We start from the raw sequence: 21,164 nt of genomic DNA, 5'->3' as shown, positions 1-21,164 counted from the left end.
GGCAAGCGAAAGCCGTCTGCCGTTTGTTGCGACTTCTTACCATTGCTCTCTCGATCGGTCTCCTGTTGTTCTGAGTCGAGTTATTGTTTGTGTACAGGTCGCACGGTAGGACGATTATCACGATTTTGATTATCCAGGAATATCTCTGGCCCGTATCGAATAATAATCTATCAAAGGAGACGAGACTGATTCAAATCGCTTGCGATAAAAGCGCGCGGCACTGTGCTAGTACTTTTACACTAGCGCCATCTCAGTGACAAACTTCACACTTCTTCCATCCGTTTCTCAGTCGATTGGTCGATTCTATCGTTGCAAGGGTCATTCGTTCCTACACGCGTCGATGATAAGCACATCGGTACTTTAAACTCGGATACGAACGATCGCCACGGTGAGCGAAATAATTATATCGTAAACGAGGAACGTGGAGAGCCTCGCGCGAAAAGTCCAGCCCGTCTCTCGAATTCGGACGTCGTCGTCCGACGTCAACGTCGTTCGAGAAACGGGGGTTACGCGCGCGAGGTTAGGTTATCTCGCGGCTGTGATGTAACAGCCCCGCCAGCCTTGTCGCCGTCAACGACGACGGAGTGTCTCCGTTTTTTTTTTTTTTTTCTTGAAAGAGATCAAGTCTTCGTTTTTATTTCAGCGTGCAGAAATGGCCAGTCTCGCGCGCACCTTGCGCCCTTATCTGCGCTGCGTCCGCAGCCAGAGGAGGTCCTACGCGGATGCTGCCGTCAGCGAGCAGATGAAGTTCACCTTCGCGGGTGCCAATCAGGTATGATAGAGTGCATTGAGCTCGATGGAGCTTCAGCTTCTCCTTTTTCTTCTTCTCCCCCTTTTCTTGATGAATTTTTACATTTTAATGCTCATAATCCACGTCTTTCCGTGGACGTTTAATCAACGTAGCCCACTTCCCTTTTTTCTGTCAGGTGTTCTACGATCAAGCCGTAATCCGTCAGGTCGATGTGCCCTCGTTCTCAGGCTCCTTCGGTATCTTGCCAAAGCACGTGCCCACCCTGGCGGTGCTGAAGCCTGGAGTGGTAACGGTGTACGAAGAAGGCGGCGCGACCAAGAAGGTCTTCGTCTCGTCCGGCACAGTCACCATAAACGAAGACAACAGCGTGCAGGTGTGTACCAAGGATTTTGTTTTTAGAGGAAGAAGCAAAGAGTATGGGTTCCAACCGATTGTTCACAGATTCTCGCAGAAGAAGCCCACCCAGTTGAAGACCTCGATAGCTCCGCAGCAAGAGACATTCTCAGCAAAGCCCAGCAACAGCTCTCCTCGGCGACGTCGGACAAGGATAGGGCCGAGGCGGCTATCGCCGTCGAGGTCGGAGAGGCCCTTGTGCAGGCTACGCAATAAATGATACGGAATTATGTACACACACGCATACCTCACCATTGTCAACTCAGTCTGAACGGGAGGCATACGTTCACAGACACACTCTTAGCGCAATATACCGCTGTAATAACGGTAATAAAAAAATACGTTAAATTATAGTACGTTATAGTACGGATTTATATTATATTTGCACGCATGTTGTGTTCGAAAGTACAGTAGCGCTCAAAAGTACTTCGTAGTAAAAAGTATTTTATACGAAATTTTTTACTACAAAAGTATTTTGTAGTTAGAAGTATTTTTTACGGAACTTTTAGTTGGCGACGTATTTTGTACGAAATTTTTTACTACAAAAGTATTTTGTAGTTAGAAGTATTTTTTACGGAATTTTTAGTTGGCAACATTGGCAAATGGCAAGCTACTTAGATTTGAGTCGTGTTCTATAAAGATATAAAAAAATATGTTAATAATGACTTAATTTTTTTTAATAATTGAAAAGGAAATTTTTATATGAAATACTTTCGAGCGCCACTGTATATGTGAATAAATATATTTGCGCGATTGGGAGCGGCTAGGTCTTCAATCTTTTGTCGCGCGAGTCTCCTCGCACGCGCTTGGGACGCAAGTGGATGGAAAAAGCGGACGGCGTTCCTCCTCGTAGTTATCGTAGTAATTCTTTATTAATGTTAGTTTTGATACTCGTCCGTTAACAACATAATAAATATGCTGCCGTTTACAAGCTATTTAGGTACATCGATATTGCAAGTACTAACGTAACAGCCATAACAATCTCCACGCTAAAACTGTAAAAACTCACGTCTCGCCGATCTACTCCCCCCGTTTACGATAATAAAACGTAAACGCGTAAGGCACTAAAGTGCGTATCCTAAAACAGTTAACGTCTAACACGCACCGTCACGTTGCGAATACTTTGGATGTTTGTAAGTATTATTTGGCACTCTCTAGGATTGACTTCTAGGAACGTCGAGTTCTCCCTTGCTTCTTTTCTTTTTTTCTCGTTTTGAACTAGCAACAAAAGCCCTTCCTTTCCCGCAAATATCATGCGAGCGACAGCCTGATATTCCTGACGTCGCTCCTGCGTCCGGAAAACGAAGACGTTCGGTACAGTTAAATAAATAAAATTCTTAAACTTAATTACAACATTATTGCTATATCATTTTTTGGTATTTATATAGTAGAACTAAAAGTTGCTACGCTGTACGTGCTCCGTTGATTCGTTCAAGCTCGAGCGACCGTACGTCGGGGGGGAGACAGCATATGCATTTGTATTCGCGGTTGACTCGAATATCAAACTGTACTATTTGTCTATTTCGCCTCTGCGCGCGAACGTTGCTTGCCGCAACGTTTATAAAACGTAATAGTTTGCTCGTGTTGTCGAAAACTATCTTATCGGTATAAAAAATAGTCGCGCATTACATTATTTCGGTTTGTTGTCGCCACGTGCAAGCGCACATCGTCGTCGACCGTAAAAAGCGACTTTCTTTTCATGCGTATGAACGATATTGCAACGTTATCCTCCTTGTTATCTCCTTATCACAAATTATGCAACATTATTTTCGTGTGTATACACGCACATGTAAGCAAACGTGCGCGCTGCTCTCTTTCTTTTTGCAAAAAGACCTACAAATTTCTCGAGTGTATAACTGACAACGATCTCCATAAAATTTCTCATTCCACTGGATATGCCGCGCGTGTATATATGTACACAATCGTATATTCTCAATTCTCGTCGTAGGAAGAAGCACTCGGCGGGCAGGATAAGCTCGCTGCTCGCGCGATAAGGCAAATTTAAAGCTATCGGCTGATAAAATGACGAATCCTCAACCGGAGAGAGTTAACGTGAAAATCTGAAGCGTCGTCGTCGTCCTCCTGCTGCGTGACTAGTTAGCGATTCCGCGCGACTCCCTCAACAGCTCACTGATTCCTGGCCAGCTGACACTTCATCAGCGACGGCAACAGCTTCTCGCCGCAGCACGCGCTGCTCGCCGCGGCGTTCTTGCAACAGCTGCTGAACACCTTCTGCAGCTGCTGCAGCGTCTTCAGGCAGATCACGACGCAGCAGGAGTCGCAGTCGCCGCTGGCGGCGCCGTTGCAGGAACATCCACCCTGTAGCGAGGACACGAACTCGTCCACGATCTTTATCGTGTCCTTCGGCGCGACTTCCGTCACCTCCGGGCTCCTCGCGCGGCCCTGGCAGTTCCGCATCCCGTCGCACTTACAGTCCACGCACCGGCATATGTCCGCGTCCGCCGTGATCTCGTGCAGGACGTTTCGGTCCCTCTTGTCCCTCGTCGGGTCGCCCTCGCGGTGCCGCTCGGAGCTCCCGCGCTCGCCGGGTCTCTGGCACTGCGCGACGACCTCGACGCTCGTCTCCGCCGCGACGTGCTCCGTGTTCACGGCACTCTTGGGGCTCTCGGTGGACGGCAGGTGCGCCTCGATCTCCAGCGGATACGGCTCCGGGCCTACGAGATCGACCAGCGAGTGGACCGCGGTGGGGAAGGCGTTCAATTCGGACCAGGACTGCGTCCTGAGCGCGGGCGCGGTCGCCAGGGCCATCACGTCGATCCACGGCGACGGTAGCTCCTCCTCGGCCGCGATCGCCAGCTCCACCGCCGCGGACTGCGCGCTCGCGCAGAGATCGTGGGTCGGCACGGCGTCGAGAGGCTCGCTCGGCAGCGACGCGCCGTCGTCGATGAACGAGAGGGCGTCTATCCCGCTCTCGAACAGGTTGGCACCTTCGTGCGAGGAACTTATGATCTCGGGAATATGACTAGTAATACAATTGGCACTATACAACGCTGCGTCGTCGTCGCTGCCGCCGTCCGCGCCGTTCGCTCGGCGCGCGAAGACGCCGCCGGCGGACGTGCCGGCGGCGGACTCGCTTTTGTACTGCTTCATATCACTCGTGAAACTCGCCTCCTCGGAGATGTGCGCGATCGTGTTCTGCAGGCCGTCCCGCATGATCTTCTGCTCGAGATTCATCGGGACAGACCGGTCGTCCGGCGCGTCCACGTCGTCGCCGCGCGCCTCCGGCAGCGAGGCCGATTCATGCCGGTGACTCCGATGGAACTCGCCGTAACCGTCGTCGTTGTTGTTGAAAGCGTCGACCGCGTGCTCGGTGAAGTTGTCCAGCATGATGTCCGTCGCGAGAAGCGCGACGTCGCTGGTTCCGCTCGAGTCTGTCGCGTCTTTGGCAGCCGCGTAGGCGACCTTCGCGTCGAGCTTGCCGTGGTCCATTATATCCATGGTTACGTCGCTAGAAACCACCGACGCCTGCCCCGCCGAATTGTCGACCGAGACGTACGATATGCAGTTTCCGTTGCTTTGCGCCCCGAGCTTCGAGGATATCGGGATGACGGCGTAGGACGGTATCGCGGTGTCGCTCGCGCTGACTTTCACCAGCTTCAGTTCCAACTGGGTCGGCTGCTTCGTCCGCTCCTCGGCCATATCGTCGCCACCGCCGTCTTTGGGCTTCTGTTGTATAATTGGAGCGATGAAACTCGGTTAGTAAGAAAAATAATATTAATAATATTGAGGGAAATTATCAAAATTGATTGCATATAAGTTTATTAACTAAAAATGATTTTAAACAAAAAAAATGGCAAGAATATGGAAAGAGTGGTGGATGACGGTAAATGCTTCGATTAATATAGCGGATTTATTTTATTTGATAGTTTTTAATTATCATATATTATCAAAATAATATAATAAAATAATATATGTATCATTTTATTGTATTTTATTAATAAAAGAAAAGTAGATTATGCATCAGATTAATTTTTGCAAGCCCTTAATTTATTCTATAATTTGTTCTACGACTGAGACTTACCGTTTCGTTACTTCCGGCTTTGTTATGCGTCTTGATGTGGCTCTTCAGGCTATGAGGAGTAGTGAAGCGCCGTTTACAATTTTCATAGGTACACACATACGGTCGTTCGCCCGTATGCGTCCTTTTGTGCGTTTTTAGGTGGTGCGAGGCCGTAAAGGCCTTACCGCAACCCTTTTCTCTGCACCTTGAAATAAACGAACGGTGATAATCCAATCCGAAAATCTAAACATAAAAGACTTCACGTGTAATATTTAATCCTTCCTGTCCCAAGTCTGTTGGGCTCAAGATTTGTTTCTTATCTAGCAAAGAGAAAGATGTTGTGATAGAATCATAAAAATAAAATTCATGTACGACTTTTATTCATTAAGAAAATTTTTCTTCATCGAAAAATGGACGTGGAAATTTATCTTTAAAAGTCAACGATGCCAATAGCCAATTGCCAATAAATTTTTCTGAAAAATTATGGAGATAAAAGTTACTAAAGAAACTCTTGGAACAGGAAGGAGTGCGAAACTTAGTTTCGAGTTTGCATGATCCGTCTCTCTTTTCTTTGCCTCTCCTTAAGATTCTAGAAAAGTATTTCGAGGAACGTACTTGTACGGCCTCTCTTGAGTATGAGTGCGTATATGTTTCTTGAGATCGCTTAGAGTGGTGAAGAATTTAACGCATCCGGTCTCTTCGCAGTTGAACGTGTTGCCGCTGTGGAGTCTTTGGTGAGCTCTCAGTCTGTAAAGGGTATTGAACGCTTTCTCGCAGCCTTTGTGATTGCATTCGAACGGTTTTACTTTTGTGTGTACCCTAACGTGGATCTTTAGGCTGTACGACGTGAGAAAGGCCTTGCCGCAACTCGGCTCCGCGCATTTAAATCGATACTCGCCTGAAAGTTTCGAGAATTCCCGGCGCATAAGAAGAATGCAGCTCTCTACTTATCTCGCGCGGTATCTGAAAGCCATGCGGGTCTAAGCGTATATATATATATACCCCATACACATCGCAGCATTGATGACTTTTGATATTACTCTGATATTATATCAGCGATAGCAGCGGGAAAAAGGAGAGATTGCTCCCTCCCTCGAGTGCACGAGAGTGTTAAAAGCTGGCAAGAGACACGCGACAATAATATACGACGCCTCAGGCTTACCTGGATTCTTTAATCCGTCGAGCACGCGTAAACAAACACGAGAAGCACATGTTAGTACGGTTGCGTAAATCGGACAAGCGCACAGCATGCAAAGCGTCATGATGATTCTCTTAATGCCGCAGGCTAGACGATCACGAAGAGTCAAGAGAGAGCGAAAGCTCTCTCCAGAATGATCGCGCGCACTAAACAAGACAAGAGATCTTAAAGGTATCAAGTGCAATCGCAGGGATTAATTGAGATGCTTCGTCGCACATCGCGACAGGGTCTTTAAGCTTCAACCGTTAAACAATGCGCCTTCTGTTATTTCACTGTCAAGACATTGCTCGCTTGAAGAAAAATGAATCAGGTGTTAGGGACCATTCCGTCACGAGTTCTCCAGTCTACAATTTCATCACGTTCTGTTCTTAAAAAAAAAATCACAAGGAAGATACGAGCGGGACTCTCTCGACGGGAGGATACGTCGGAATCTCTCACCTTTGTGCGTCTTCATGTGCGTGCGTAAATTCCCGATAGTGCTGTACGTTCGGGCACAGCCCTCGTACTGGCAATTGTAACGATTGATATGTTTCTGGCTGGCGTCCGGGTCCGCGCTCTCCATCGCGACGGCCTCGCGCGAAGTCGCGCGATCCTCTGGCAGCGCCTCGTCCTGTCCCTGATGAACGCGCATGTAAATGTCATCCGGGCCGACCGCCTGCTGACTGTGCCTGTGTACACACGTGTGCGTTCTTATTCTCATTCCGCAGATATTAATATATTAATATATAACAATGTATAATGTGTATTATTATATTATATTAATATATTATAATATAATATATTAATGTAATCCGGGTGGACAACGATTTTTCGTCCGAGGACCAGAAGCTCGCGGAGCGCGTTTCGAAATTCGTTATGGCCTTATAAGGAGGGGACGGGGAACACCGACGAGCTCGCGCGAACGGATGACCCTTCCGGGGTCCGTTTTCCACTCCCCAAGTTTCCGGCCGCGAGGAGGTTAAGCCCCCGCGACGACGATCCGCGGCGCGGAGACGAGACGTCGCGAGTCATCGTCTGAATCGTTACAATCCGCGATCGTTGGCGAGTGATGCTCTCACCCGGTCGTGTTGTCATCGGTGACGGGTAGCCTCTCGCTGATAGCAGCATCGTCGTCGGAGTATCTCTCGTAAGCGAACACCGAGCTCTGCTCGTAGACCCTCTCGAAGCTCGACAGGTCGAGCGTGTCGTCCAGGCAGTCCTGCAGATCGTGCGTCACGAGGATGCTGTCGAAGTTCGCCGCGATGCCGTCGACATTCTCGTCGTCCCCGTCCTCCCGAAACCTGTCGCTCTCCCACGTCGCCATACTTGCTCCGCGGCTGGGCGACAAACAAATCGGCCGCGACGGCCTCTTTCTTTCTCCGCCCGCGCTACGACATAACCTGCAAACTGCGCCCGCGCGCTCGGTAATAGTCGCGAGAGACGTTACCGACGCAGCGACAGTGACGATGGCGCAGTGAACGACGACGACGAGTGTCGCGACGGTGTCGCTTCGTGCGCCGCTGCGTGAACCGGAGTCCCCGATGACGTCACTCGGCCCCAGGTTTGAATTTCGGAATCTCGCGATCGCGGAAGGAGACTCGCGCCTTCTTGGTTTCATCAATTGCTGCGTTCTAGAGATTGCACGTCGAACGATTCGGTAATTATCGTAACCTGAGACATTTCTGAATTATGACTGTATTCCCTTTCTTGCGCTGCTTTCCTCAAATTTGCGAACATCATTCTTGCCACTGGCATCGCCATCGCGGATGCCATTTTCCATTTTACACGGACAAAGCCATAAATGATTAAATTATCGTTAATTCATGTTTTATCGTTCCTCGTGGCAACCTTGATGTAATTCGTTTCAATTCTTAATTGCAATTATTGCATAAAATAGTTTCTTCTTTTCGTTGCTAATGTTGCTATTCTCCCACTTGCAGATCCGAGTGAAGGAGCGAAGCTTTGAATGAAAATAGAGAAGGTAATCTCGCCATGATGCATGCGAAGTGATGCACTCGAAACTTATCCTCGATTGAATGCAAACATTGATTTGATCAAATTATATCGTTACTCTCAATTACCAGCGTTTTGCATATTTTCGTTATTACGTATCGCGTAAATATTATTAACCCTTCGTGGTCACTCGGGGTCCAAAAGACCCCAACGACAGTTTAAGGCTTTATATCTTTCTGTTCTAAATTGAAAATTAACTTTTTACTGCCATTTACCGGTAGCTTCAAGTACTCTTTTTCCGTTCTAATACTAGGTATCGCCCGCAGCGCACTAGTATAGAAATAGCAATTATTCAAATAACATTTCCCGCGTGCTGGGGTCTTCCAAACCCCCTGTGTGACCAACTTGTAATTTGGTATCCAAAATTTGGAAAATTTTGTTTTTGTGATTTTCGCACATATTATCTGTGGAAAAACGTAAGTGCAAGTTTAAAGACCGAGTAATTTTTTTCTACAAAGGTTATAAGCATTTATTTACACTTATAGATGGCATATGATTTACGGAGTCGTGAGTTTCAAAATTCGTTGTTGAATGACATTGAAAATACAAATAATTATTAACAATACTTGTAATAATAATAATGTTCTATGTTATATAAATACCCAGATAGCAGAGAGAGTTCAAAAAGAATTCACTTGTATGTCACGAATTCTGAGTTAATTTTCAGATGCAAAAAGAATTCAAAAGAATTCTAAGAACTCTTTTTGCATCTGAAAATGAATTCAGAATTGGTGACATGACAAATGAATTCTTTTTGAACTCTCTCTGCTATCTGGGTACACTTATTTTTCCATAATTGTAGATTTCATTTATCTCGAAAATGATCAACTTTAAGTCTGAAAATAAATACCTTTTTTGAAACGTGCATTATAACACTATTTTTTTAATTAAAGTATTACATCTCCACAATATGATCCTAAATTTGTATCGCAAAATAATAAAAATTTAAAAAGTTATAATTTTTTTAGTTATGTTACAATTAAAATTTGCATAAAAAGCCTATTTCTCCTTGTTATACAAGCTTTCAAATTTATTATGTAATTTTGTAATTCAAATTGAATGAATAGTGTAAACACGGCAACCATTTAAAGTTGGTGGGGTCTATTGGACCCCATGTGACCATTACGTGATTTTTTAGAAGTGTGACCACGAAGAGTTAAAAGCATGAATCACGTCTACTTAATAATATGTAATTGTATCTGTAATTATAATATAATCCGTATCAACGTCTAATTAGTCCGCTGTTTCCAAATGTGTGCAGTACTCGCAGTATGCCGAACGGCGTGAATGTAGTCGCGCATCAATTCGCGCAAATTAAGCGGAATCGATATACGAGGCGAGGGTAAGTTTGCAAATTCTGTCGATAAAAATATTTGCTATTTTTCAAAGATTTGTATCAGGCGAAGTAAGATCAACTCGAAAAGAAATTTACAAGTTTCCCGTCTGATTTCTTGTCGTCAAAATATTAAAAAATATTTATACACATTAATGCAATTAATATTAAAAATATTTATACACATTAATGCAATTAAACCAATTGTTCATTGTTCTGCGAGCAACGACATTTGTCCTCGCAGAAATAGTCGGTAGAAACAACCTTGAGGATACGTAATCTCGCGGAGATAGAAACGCGCGTCATTATCACGTTATCCTTGAGTGCATGAACGGAGTAACGCAAGCTTAATATCATTCAACGTATCACCAATTAAATATTACAACAATTCGCGTGCATCGAGCGCGTTGTCGAAAAGCGTGCTGCTCGTAAACATGATGGGTCGACCTCGAGCGGATTGGTTCGATGAAGTTCCCGTGGGGATTCAAGTTAATTCCGGCCGACGTTATTCCGGCCGGGAATATTTCAATAGTCCCCGTTATCACGTTATCGTATTTGCGCAATTGAACGCAGCATAGAGACACGCGCGAGTGTATCAAGTATTACTGAATTGAATCCTAATTAAAGAAAACTAATTTGCCATTAACTAGTTTACTGAGAGTTTATTGGCAGCGTCGAGTGCTGGCACTCGCGTATGATGCAAATGATACTTCACCGTTTAATTAACACAATTGCATTAAAGTTTCATTAGAACGATCATTTTTGTCTCTCCCTTTCTCCCTGTTGATCGAAGTAAATTTTGCAATTATCAGTAAAAGATTTATGTCAGGCGAAGACTAAAAGATCAACTCGAAAACAAATTTACGAATTTTCTACCTGATTTCTTGTCGTCAAAACAGTAAAAATATTTATACGCATTCTGACCTTTTTGATTTGCTCTTTAAAGCAAATTATTTAAATGGAATTATCTATTTATAATTTTGTATTAAAATATTTATTGTATAAAATCGGCTATTTCTAAGCCAAACTTACTTATTAGTTTCGAACGTAGTAATTTGTTTAAATTTTTTAAAAGATTAGTTACGTAAATTCGCGATAAATTTCGATTATGAATGTTATATTGCGATATATAACTAGAAGTTTATAATATATACAAATTTTGACGAATCTCTCCACTTTTTCATTCAACTTAATTGTTTATTACTGTGGTTTTACCATGAAATTTATCATAAATATACACGTCATTATGCAAACATCATTAAAACAAATGCAACACTTGAAATTCGCGAAGCAATCAAGCTAGAGGACTTCATATATTTGACAATTGCTTCGTTTGCGTATGCGTTAATGAATTTTACGGTCTCGGCGATTCGCAGTTTTCAATTTTTCACTTGTAGCTATGTTTTCTGCGAAAAACGTCAATTATCATTTATTCTCTCGCATGTATATTGATAAATTTTCCGATTGTCCCGGATTTTTATTCTCGACGTTCTACATTGTACAGGTACGTTCCATAGAGATATGTATTTATTAAATTAGAACAATCGAAATATCGTAAATTGCGTAAACAATTTTTGCAAAATTAGTGCAAAGCAGTTTTCGCGAAATACTACTGATAATGCTTCATAAAAGCAGGCTTCATAAAAATACCGCGGAGCAATTTTTGTAAAGCATCGTGGGAAACTTCGCTATCATCGTTTCGTGAAGCAATCAAGTATGAAAGCTTCACCCATTGTAGCAATTATCATGTTCACGTGAACAAATTTCGCGCGCCCAGGTAGTGTAATAATAGTGTTATCTTGCGAGATCTGTTTATTTGAAATTTGTGTGATACCGACGCGTGTGCGAGAGATTTGCGCGTTATTTCAATTATCGTGTCCGCGTGCGCGGTGATAAATTTCGCGATTATTACATTTAACTCGCGCTTCCTCATTCTTCTCCACATCTCGCGAATCGCGTACGCAGCACAGTGCCGAAGTTTATCGTGGCATTGCAAATATTTGTTTAATGTTGCGAAAATTCGTAAATCTCGTTCCACTCTGTAATACAAATATTCGTGAAAAACGGACCATCGCGTCGCACACCGCGAGTGTATAAAATGTGTAAAGTGCAATCGACAAAAATGTGCGTTCAACGACGGACACCATGGACGGTGGACCGGTGAGAGATTCCAGACTCGGAAAGTCGCGGAGTGGAGGATAATGGATCGCGATGGACAAGAGAACTTTTGTAATCTCACTGCTTGGTGAGTAGCAATAATGCATGCACAGTTTGCAAATCACATTGACTTTCAACGAGATTTTTTATATTAACATATTGTGTGCCAGGACAAATTTTACACATTTTAATAAAAATGCTGTTTCATGCATGCATTCGTTTAAAAATTAATTTCTTCGTTTGAGAAAACTTGAAGAAATTTATGATTACGGATCATCATACGATAGCTATATACGATGCTACGGAAAAATCTACATTTTCTATATGTCTATATTTCAATGATTAAAATATAGAAATACATGTTCATCCCGCGTACACAGTGTGCTAAGAATAATCATGAAATGCGTTGTATCTAAATTTGAAGTTGGAATATATTAAATCTCGTAAAACAATTCAAGGATATTGCGGAGCAATCTTTCAGAAAATATAGTGCACATATTGTGAAAATATTGCAAGGCAATATGCATTGATACCTCATGGTTATGCGCAAAATACTCGAGTTAAATTAATCAGATGTGCTCATTCTATTATTATAAAACTGAAATGGCAAATTAATATTAGTGATTGCCGGTAATCCATTATTATAATTACAAATGATGATAATTGCTGCGTTGATACACATGATAAATAATTCCGCCGGGACATTCTCGACGAGGGAAGTTGAATGTTGGAATTTAGCAATGTTATGGCGATGAATGCAATCTTCCTCGAATTTCCGTCGAAAGAATGTCAGCCTTCGTTTCACGTCAGGCAAGAAATTCCGGAACTTCTTACAATGTATCTTTATTATCATTTTTAGACTTGTCTCGCAGTCAAGGAGACTTTATATAAAAAAAAAAACGTAAGAAGGGTCAAAGAAATTAAAATCTGAAAGTTCGAGGGACAAATTTACGTTATTTTCCCGCGTTATTCGCTGAATCACGGTGTTGCCCGAATTCTGACGTGAATTCGCGATTCGCGAACAATCGTTGAGCAGGTCGCGATAGCACCAGCCGCACCACAATCACATTACTGACCTACCCTCCAATCACAGTTACGCACACTCACGGTGGCTTTGTTAAACGACGGTCTCAGACTTGTGATCAAAATCATGTCTCAATGTCACGATGTATATCTCCCTGACAATCTGTGAACCGAAAAGCTATTATGTGATAGCTCTAATAGAAGGAATTCTCTCCAACGGAACTCTTCTCTTTAAGCGCTCGTCAACGCTTCTTCTTTCAGATCTCTTTAAACTCACTTGAAGCAAAATTCATATCATTCACAGCTCGCGCAAGATGCGAATGTGGAAATTAATAATTCAGATAATTTAAAAATATTGAATAAAGTTTTAATCCATAATAATAAAGATAATACAAGAAAGGTAGAATTACGTCTTTCGACGATTTGATAATATCGCGCGAAGCGATCGAAGCGATTATTGATCATCCTGCTTCCCTTTCTTCGCAAACAACGCGGCGACAATCTCAGAATCTCCATCGACCACGTAAAAGCTTGCGTCATCGTAATATTGGCGGTTTACTTAACAGTGTACACACTGCTCTTTCACCGCGTGTACGCCGCTCGCTGCTGTTGCGCGAGGTGAGAAATGGGGTCGTTTAAAATTAACAGGTAGATTTGCGTCCATCGATGGCCTCGCCGTGTGCGTGCGCCGTCCACGCAGAATATTATTCGGTTTGTGTTGGAGAACCCACTTCGCCAGTCATTAATAAGCGAGATAGCGTCGGCGTTCTCCATGTGAAATACGCGCCGCGTTGCCTCCGTCTTTTTACATGCGATTCCGCTTCCTTACATTTTTCCGCGGGAGAGCCGCGTACGCGTCTCGGTGATTACGTGCCGACCAAATATTTTCGTTGGCATTCGAATACTAATGATTCACAGCGCGCGGCAAACGCAAACGTACACCACTCGTTTGATATCTAGGCGTTTATCTATGTCGTGTATCACACAGGCGGGGAAATCAACTGACATTCCACCCCGTTCGCCCACCCCGTGCTCGCGTACGACCTGTCACCGCGACCTGTTAAAGGAGTCTTCGTGTTTTTTGATATTAACTCATAGAAGCCCTGTTAATTATATTACAAAGATTCCCCGTGCCATGAAACCCGATTCGCTTTATACTTCTTGCTTTTGTGAGCGAATTAACGAGCAATTAACGCGCACTGCGGGGCAGTTTTTATTTAATTTTTACTTCGTAGTTTAATTCAACAAGATTATCTAGTTTGTTGGAGACTTTAATCGATCTGGATATCGGATATTCACCTGAAATGACTCATAATTTAATTTATAAAGTTGCAGAGAGTTTCGATGAATGAATGCTGTAATTGCCATTAAGTTACAATTTCTGACTCGTCCAATTATAATTGAACTAAATGGAAATTATTATGTTGAGCGTAAAACTTTATTATGGAAGTTTTAGAAATGAAACGGAAGTTGGTAATGGGTCAAGTTGCACCCCCGCGACATCGCGACACTCGCACGGCTTTTACGCGCCACTCGTCCGCTCGCTACCCCGTACCAAATTGCTACCATGCTAGTCAGCTTATCAGCGACAAAAATGTTTTCCACGCACGATGTGCTCGCGTACACGTGATACGGAACGGAAGATTAAACTTTATGTTCAACCGGCCCCTCCTGCTCGTTTTCCGAGCCGATTTCCCTTTAATTCCTCACCTATCTTGCGCGCAAAAGAGATGACAGCTCCCGATTACAACTTATTTGCAATTCAAGATTGCATATACTGCGACGTATACGTACTGATACATGCGACACTCGGTATTACAATGTCTTTTTTTACAATGACTGTTTACTCGCATTTATTCTCTTGTCTCCCGCCCTCTCTCTCTCTCTATTTTTTTTTCCTCCGGCAACAAATGGCTGTAATTTATTCCACCGTAGCTCATTAATCTCGGAACATTGAGAGAGCATCTAATCGCGATTATCATCATCATGTCAAGCGAGAGAGACGCTCCGGGAGCGTGCGCTTCGCCAGTCCCTCCACGCGATTGCGTCGATTAGTTTTCCTTTCTACCCTGGACAGGCTACGACATCTATCTCTCCCTTTCTCTTCCATAGAAGGGAAGAAAACCCGTCATCGTGACGGACAGGAAAGCAGTCAACGTGATGGGCGGATCGACAAATGTCAAGCTCGCGACGTTTCACGTTTCACCGACGTTAATTGCTCACGAATTGCGTTAAACGTTCGCGTTAACGTCCCCTCGATCGCCGGCAGATTAATATCACGGCACCACGCATGGGGCCATCCTCGATTTGCCTTGGCAACCGCGCCCATTAGCGCGGCTAAGTGGAAGAAGCCGTTTGCGGCCGGACAGTAGAATAATCCACCACTTGGACGACGGACGCGGATCCGCCACTCGGGCCGAGTTCTTTACGGCAGTTTCACGGCAGTTTTCCCCGAGCCGAGCAATTACCGAGCAATTTCGAGCCACCCGGCGAGTGGAGAGTCGCCGCTTAAGCCTCTTTGATCGAACCTAGAAACGTCAGAGTGCTGTAATTTAGGGTCGGGCACTGTCGGCCGCGCGACACTTTTGACAGAACGAGTGTTATCAGCATGGGAACCGACTCTCTGGCACTTTCAGAGTTCAGTTCGCCTGCGCGAATGTGCGTATCTTGCGTACCCCGGCAGGTCGCTGAGTGCGTCTTTAATCCGTAGAATCCGATCGTGCGAATCTACCCTTCGCTGTTCATATCACGCTCGTTTTTTTGTCTGCTCAGCACGCGTCTCGGTTCTTGTAAATGTGATGTAAATTATTGTTGCGCGGAGAGTATCTTCAAATTCGCATGCCACCGAGAGAGCATTGTTCTTTAAAGCTGAAGTTTACACGACTCCCAGATTATTACTCTTGATTAAGTCTTGATGCTTCTTTTAAATCCTAATACGTTTTTTATACTCCAATTTCCCTCTGGACTGCGTCGCGCGAGATAAAAGTGCAACGGAGGTCTCTCACGTCGACGTAAAATCCTCAACGTGCCGACATGATTCCGACGATTTGCACCACTACGAGCTCCTCCACGCGTCTCGAGAATCTCATTAAGAGTGTCCTCAATAAGGACACGTCGGCTATGATCGTGCTAACAAGAAGAAGAAGCATTTAAATAGGAATACCGACACGGAGACACGCGTCGCGAGTTCCGCGAGTTCCGTGATACTCCCTCGTTTAAAGGGAGGATCAAAGTGTACCCCGCGTTCGCCCCGTTCCCCATGAGACCATGGTGTCCCTGAACGACGTGCGACCAGTGCTGTACGTCGCGAGGCTCTTCGGATGCGGATTGTACGTCGTCCGCGAGGACGACATCGTCCTGATGAGATACGCCCGCGTTTACTTGGTCGTCTTCGCGCTGCTGTACACGAGCTTCTGCGTGACGAATTTCTGCATGCTTCACTGGATGGACGAAGTGCTGGGCGCGAAGCTGCTCACCCTCACCGTCGTGAGGACCGCACTCTCGTACATGTGCGTGGTGGGTGACATCATGATGACTGTCTCACGCAACTGCAAGATACGCGCCGCACTCTCGCACTTGCGTATCTTCGATCGCGCGACCAGATACAAGGAACGCAAAAGCACTCGCACGGTGCGCTTCATCTACTGGGTCGTGCCGTTCGTCAACCTGTTGTTCTGGTCGATGGTCGGATACATCACGTTTTGGTGAGTAATTATCGCTCCCAGCGTGAGCCAATCTTAATCTTGACGGAGGAGAATGATAACTGGGGGATGATAATGGAATTCGCACATTCTCTGCGAATCTCACGAATCTTTGTAGTGTTTGTCGCTTTAATTATTATAATTTTTGGGGCCTATTGAAAACCGTAATTGTAAAAAGTTTCTTGTGAAGATTATTCATATCCTTCTATAAAAAATAATATATATAAATAAATAATAATAAATCAACTAATTTTATGTTTCTCGCTTATGAACGTAGACATTATTTCTGTTATTGTCGATTGAGTCGAAAATGACATTTTGAAGATTTTAAATGAGCGTTATTCATTGTTTCCTGTAGTCACCGTAAAAATTATGGTTCGAAAAGGGACCAATGGTCGTTTAAGGAACAATATCCATTATGTATGTCTGAATATATTCGAGAAATCGTTACTTAAAACGCTCTACGAGTCGTACGATTTATTACGGTCGACAACAGTCCTACTACCGGAACCTGAAATAATACTCCTACGTTTTATTTACCGTGTCCTCGCATTTGCATATAATTGTACGAATTTCGAATACAGAATATTACTTGTACGAGACTCCGAGGAACGTTAAAAATTTGGTAGATCTTCCTGCACATTCTTTCTCTCTCGTTGCAGGGAAAGTTTTCTTATTCTTCAAGGTTGCTCGCAAGAGAGATAATAATGACACTCGCGAGACAGGTCCCGTTCTTACATAAATTCGCGTCGTAGAGCTCATTATAAGTATAGCGTAATATTTCATCAACGATGAAGTAATTCTGCGAGATACTCTGGAAGGAAAGTTAAGTCTAATTACCGAGATCACGTCACGCAACTGTCTCGGCAACGTTCAATACAATCACGTCGGATCAATTAATCGGCCTGACTAATCACGTTCCCGTTAATTGGCGTAATTAATTCGCGTCAAGTATAAAGATTGATTATAAGCGAGAAAATGAAAATACGGAAAGTACGATCGATCGGATTCGAGGACGAAGTTCGCGGACTCGCGAGTTTGCAAAGAATCAAATGAGATCCGTCTTGTTGTTAATAATCTCCTCCGTCATGCCACGATTCCCACCGTCACTCAGAGATCTTCCTCGTCCGCAGCGTCGAGCCCAAAGATTCCGTGTTCAACGGCGTGACCTACGCCATCGTTAATGCGTGCCTGTCGATGCAGCTGATAACGTTCGCCAGCCTGTCGTTCCTCCTGTACGACCGATTCCAACATCTTTGCGTGCTGATGCTGATGCCGGAAGGTGGGTCAATCGCGGGAAAAACGTAAGAATCTCCTTCAATGATTTATATTGCCAATAAATCGTGATTTATCGACGGAGCGATGGCTCGCGACGTCGACGTGCAGCTTTAATAATACAATTTCCGGGGAGTGACGAATTTAGTGACGAATCACGTGCGCGGATTGTACGTCGGTAAAGCGTGGGAGGGAGACTCGTCTGCAGCTTCCGGATTCGGCGATGTGGTCCATCGTCGGTCCGTTGCGAGGTCGGACGCAATGGAGCGTGACAAATCGCCAAATCTCGCAATTGCCCTCACGAATCTCTCCTCTTTTTTCTGCCCTTATTTTGCCTTCCTCCCCTTTTGCGAGCACACACTGTCCACCTGTTATCGCCGACCTGTTTGCTGGCCGCGGACACGCGAGCTTTCCCACGCGGCTGGTCCAATAAAGACAGGGTAGTTCCCGGGAGGGTCAAAGTCTCGGCAAATAAATAGCTTGCACTGACTGACTTGCTTCTCGTTTTAGTCGCGAGTAAATAAGATTTTTAATAGAACGACCGAAACGAGTTTAATGGAATTCGGTTCGGTGAAATCGCGGAAAGAAGCATCGTGTTATTGCGTTATTTTATATATTAGGCGCGTATCCTTATTCGCTTTTCATAGAAAATTCAAATTTTATTTATAAAATATTTTGATTTGATATAGTCTCGGCAAATAAATTATCGAACGTGTAAAATTAAAGTCACTGAATTAATTTACATGCCTCATATACAGTAGATCCCCGTTTAGCGCAAAGCATTTTCTTGCTCGCTAAATGTCTTGCTCGACTTTGTTCCGATCGATCATCGATTTATATTGTTTTGTACTTCCGCGAGTACTTTGATACGTGGCAATTGCACCTGCGTGCACCATGAGGTGTACCCCATCTTGAATCACGATCTTGAGAAGCGAGTGTCGCGAGCTCGCGCGAACAGTTCTTAAGCGCAAACAGAATAACATCAGCAGCAGCAGCAGCAAGCTGCCGCCTACAGCGTGTCACCAGAGGTAATTAGCACGCTCGTGCGATACTGCGTGTTTAAACAGATGGCAAGATCATGGTGGTGGATCGATCGAGCAGGCAGTTGCATTTGCAGGAAGTGTGGTGGCTGCACTCATGCCTCGCCGATGCGACCGAGATGCTTAACTCGGCGTACGCGGTGCAGCTCCTGCTGTGGATCGCCTGCATGTCCTTCAATCTTCTATCGCGCATCTACACTATCGGTGCGGTCTCGCTATCGCTGCTGATAGCGCGCGAATTCCTCCTGGTGTCCTCCTGCGTAGCGAACCTGCTGATCATCACCGTTTTCTGTCACATGACCGCGTGCGAGGTATAAATTGACCCGATTGTCGCTTCGCTTGCCACTTGACTCGATTGCTTTGATGCTGGACGCGCCAGAGAGTTCATGATGAGTCATTTTGTTTGCGGTAGATGCGGTAGTTTCTTTATTGCTTCAATTTGCATACGTTATTTGCATATTGTATTTATTCAAGCTTCTGAAATAAGTTATAAGGTTTATTTCGTGGCTTGTGTTATGTATATGTGTGATTTATATTTATTATATGAGTTTCTGCGTTGAATTATGGATGGTGAAATAATAGATTGCAGCTAGTAAGTTACTGCTTAAATTATTAGAAATTTAGTTCAAGTATATACAATAAGAAATAATCTCATCATCTGATTAATCGATTTTATGTTTTTTCTCTTTTCTCAAAGGCCAATCGCGTCAGCAAAGTCGCCTTCTCGCCATCGTCGACCATCATTGCAAAGCGGACTTTCATACAGGTAAAGAAACAAATTTTTTCTTTCGGCATACACTTTATTGATGCCGAATTTATTTTATTTCAATTTAAACGTTTTAAAACGCATTTTTCGTAGTTATTGGACCGAATTAAAGTTCGAATTAATCGATCGAGTACATCAATCGATCACTGAAGATACAATAATGTTTTTAATCTTTCGAAAATAATCTTTCGATCCCGTTCAGGATCATATTTCTTTCCAAGATTTCTCGTGCAACTCGCTCGGGATTTCTTTTTTATTTCCATGTGAACAATATAAAATTATTTCCATCATTGTAAACCTGAATTGCTCGGAAAATCAGATCATGCACGTTTTAAACGACAACGTTATTTGTCGTTTATTTCATTTCGTTTGTCGTAATAGTCATTTTCTCAAAATGGGATATTGGACATTGTTCGGTTAATTACAGAGCTGTACAATCTCAAAGCTGTGCAGCTTTTATTAATCTGTTACGTGGAATTACGCGATCGTAGTTTTCGGCGCAAGGTTAACAATTCATTTCTTGAGAGGCACCTAATCGGCTAAATGGACTCACCGACAGGTGTAATTAACTGCGAGCTTGCGCAATATTATTGAGCAAGCTCGTGGCCGTTTCTGGATGTTGCTTTTATCCCGTTATCGCGAGTTTCACTTTGGCTCGATAGCTGATTACGTCGACCGAACTTTTTCGCTCGGCTTTCCTGCTTTTTCTTCAACCCCGAGGGTCTCGATTCGCGAAAAGCGATATTTTCTATTTCCTTACTCGCTTCGATGTAGCAAAAACTTCTGCCGCTTCCATTGCTCATCACGCGCAGATTCCAAAATAATAACTAAAAGAGGTTTTCTATTAATCAAGAAGATTATATAACATTAAAAATTTATTTTAAATTTTATTATTATACAAAATATCAAGGCTATCATAACAAAGGGAGTAATTAAAGAAATCTAAATCCTAGACAGTAAAGCAGAAACATTCTTCTCGTTGGTTTTGCGTCATTGGTGCAGCCAACTCTTTCCGTAGGAGCGATCGATCCACATAAGTGATGGTTAAACAATTGCAGGACTGCTACGCGGAAGCCGTGGCGTATTTTCAGATACGGCAGGTGCACTTCTTTGCCTACTCCGGGATTATACGCATCGATCTTCCCCTGCTCCTCTCGGTAAGTCCCAAGAAGAATGGCGCGGATCGATCTTCCCATTGAAGTATCCGGTTAAAAATATCGGGGGGATATTTCCATGATTTAGCGGAGATGGGGAACAATAATTGTGCGAGAGAACGCTCTGGCTTTCGCCCCAGCAGCGGCAATCTCCACCAGTTGACTCGCGAAAAGAGATGTCTGCGCTGGCAGCATCGCTTTGATACACGAGAATCGATTATTCACTCGGGCGGCCTCTCAATCCGAAATCTCGTTGCATTACTAATGCCGTGCTAATTATCTGCTTCCGGTATTGATTTTTCGTTTGGTCCACACGGTTTCCTTAGCAATAAGATAATTATGAGCAGACGATGACAAGGT

The 21,164-nt window shown here is 44.0% G+C and overlaps 3 protein-coding genes across 6 annotated transcripts in view; 2 read left to right on the top strand and 1 right to left on the bottom strand.

The window, feature by feature from the left end:
• The first annotated feature begins 270 nt into the window (after nt 1–270).
• On the top strand, nt 271–1,500 carry LOC105278824 (ATP synthase subunit delta, mitochondrial). The gene is made up of 4 exons (XM_011338205.2): nt 271–388; nt 644–772; nt 927–1,124; nt 1,193–1,500. The coding sequence occupies exons 2-4, from the start codon at nt 653–655 to the stop codon at nt 1,358–1,360; spliced, it is 486 nt and encodes a 161-aa protein (XP_011336507.1). The 5' UTR covers nt 271–388; nt 644–652; the 3' UTR covers nt 1,361–1,500.
• Nucleotides 1,501–1,991: 491 nt separating this feature from the next.
• LOC105278828 lies at nt 1,992–7,947 on the bottom strand. Of its 4 annotated transcripts, XM_011338209.3 has the most exons (6): nt 7,422–7,946; nt 6,802–7,031; nt 6,328–6,334; nt 5,781–5,912; nt 5,187–5,370; nt 1,992–4,831 (listed from the first exon to the last, which is right to left on the bottom strand). In XM_011338209.3, exons 1-6 carry the CDS (start codon nt 7,664–7,666, stop codon nt 3,272–3,274), a joined length of 2,358 nt encoding a protein of 785 aa, XP_011336511.3. In that variant the 5' UTR covers nt 7,667–7,946; the 3' UTR covers nt 1,992–3,271. The 4 variants fall into 4 exon arrangements, with proteins under 4 accessions (XP_011336511.3, XP_011336510.3, XP_026829948.1 ...); XM_011338208.3 differs by lacking the exon at nt 6,328–6,334 and having other exon boundaries at nt 5,781–6,063; nt 7,422–7,947; XM_026974147.1 differs by lacking the exon at nt 7,422–7,946 and having other exon boundaries at nt 5,781–6,128; nt 6,802–6,878.
• A 6,737-nt stretch (nt 7,948–14,684) lies between these two features.
• The window catches only part of LOC105278831 (neuropeptide SIFamide receptor), a 47,909-nt gene continuing 41,429 nt past the window's right edge, over nt 14,685–21,164 (top strand). Inside the window, exons 1-5 of the mRNA XM_026974456.1 lie at nt 14,685–16,572; nt 17,703–17,851; nt 18,912–19,195; nt 19,582–19,650; nt 20,709–20,811. Of these exons, the coding sequence (XP_026830257.1) occupies nt 16,136–16,572; nt 17,703–17,851; nt 18,912–19,195; nt 19,582–19,650; nt 20,709–20,811 (1,042 nt within the window). The 5' untranslated portion in view covers nt 14,685–16,135. The remainder of the gene's footprint in view (nt 16,573–17,702; nt 17,852–18,911; nt 19,196–19,581; nt 19,651–20,708; nt 20,812–21,164) is intronic.

This window comes from Ooceraea biroi, chromosome 12, assembly GCF_003672135.1.
Source record: "Ooceraea biroi isolate clonal line C1 chromosome 12, Obir_v5.4, whole genome shotgun sequence".
Taxonomy (NCBI): domain Eukaryota; kingdom Metazoa; phylum Arthropoda; class Insecta; order Hymenoptera; family Formicidae; genus Ooceraea; species Ooceraea biroi.
This window is presented reverse-complemented; position numbering and strand designations above follow the sequence as displayed.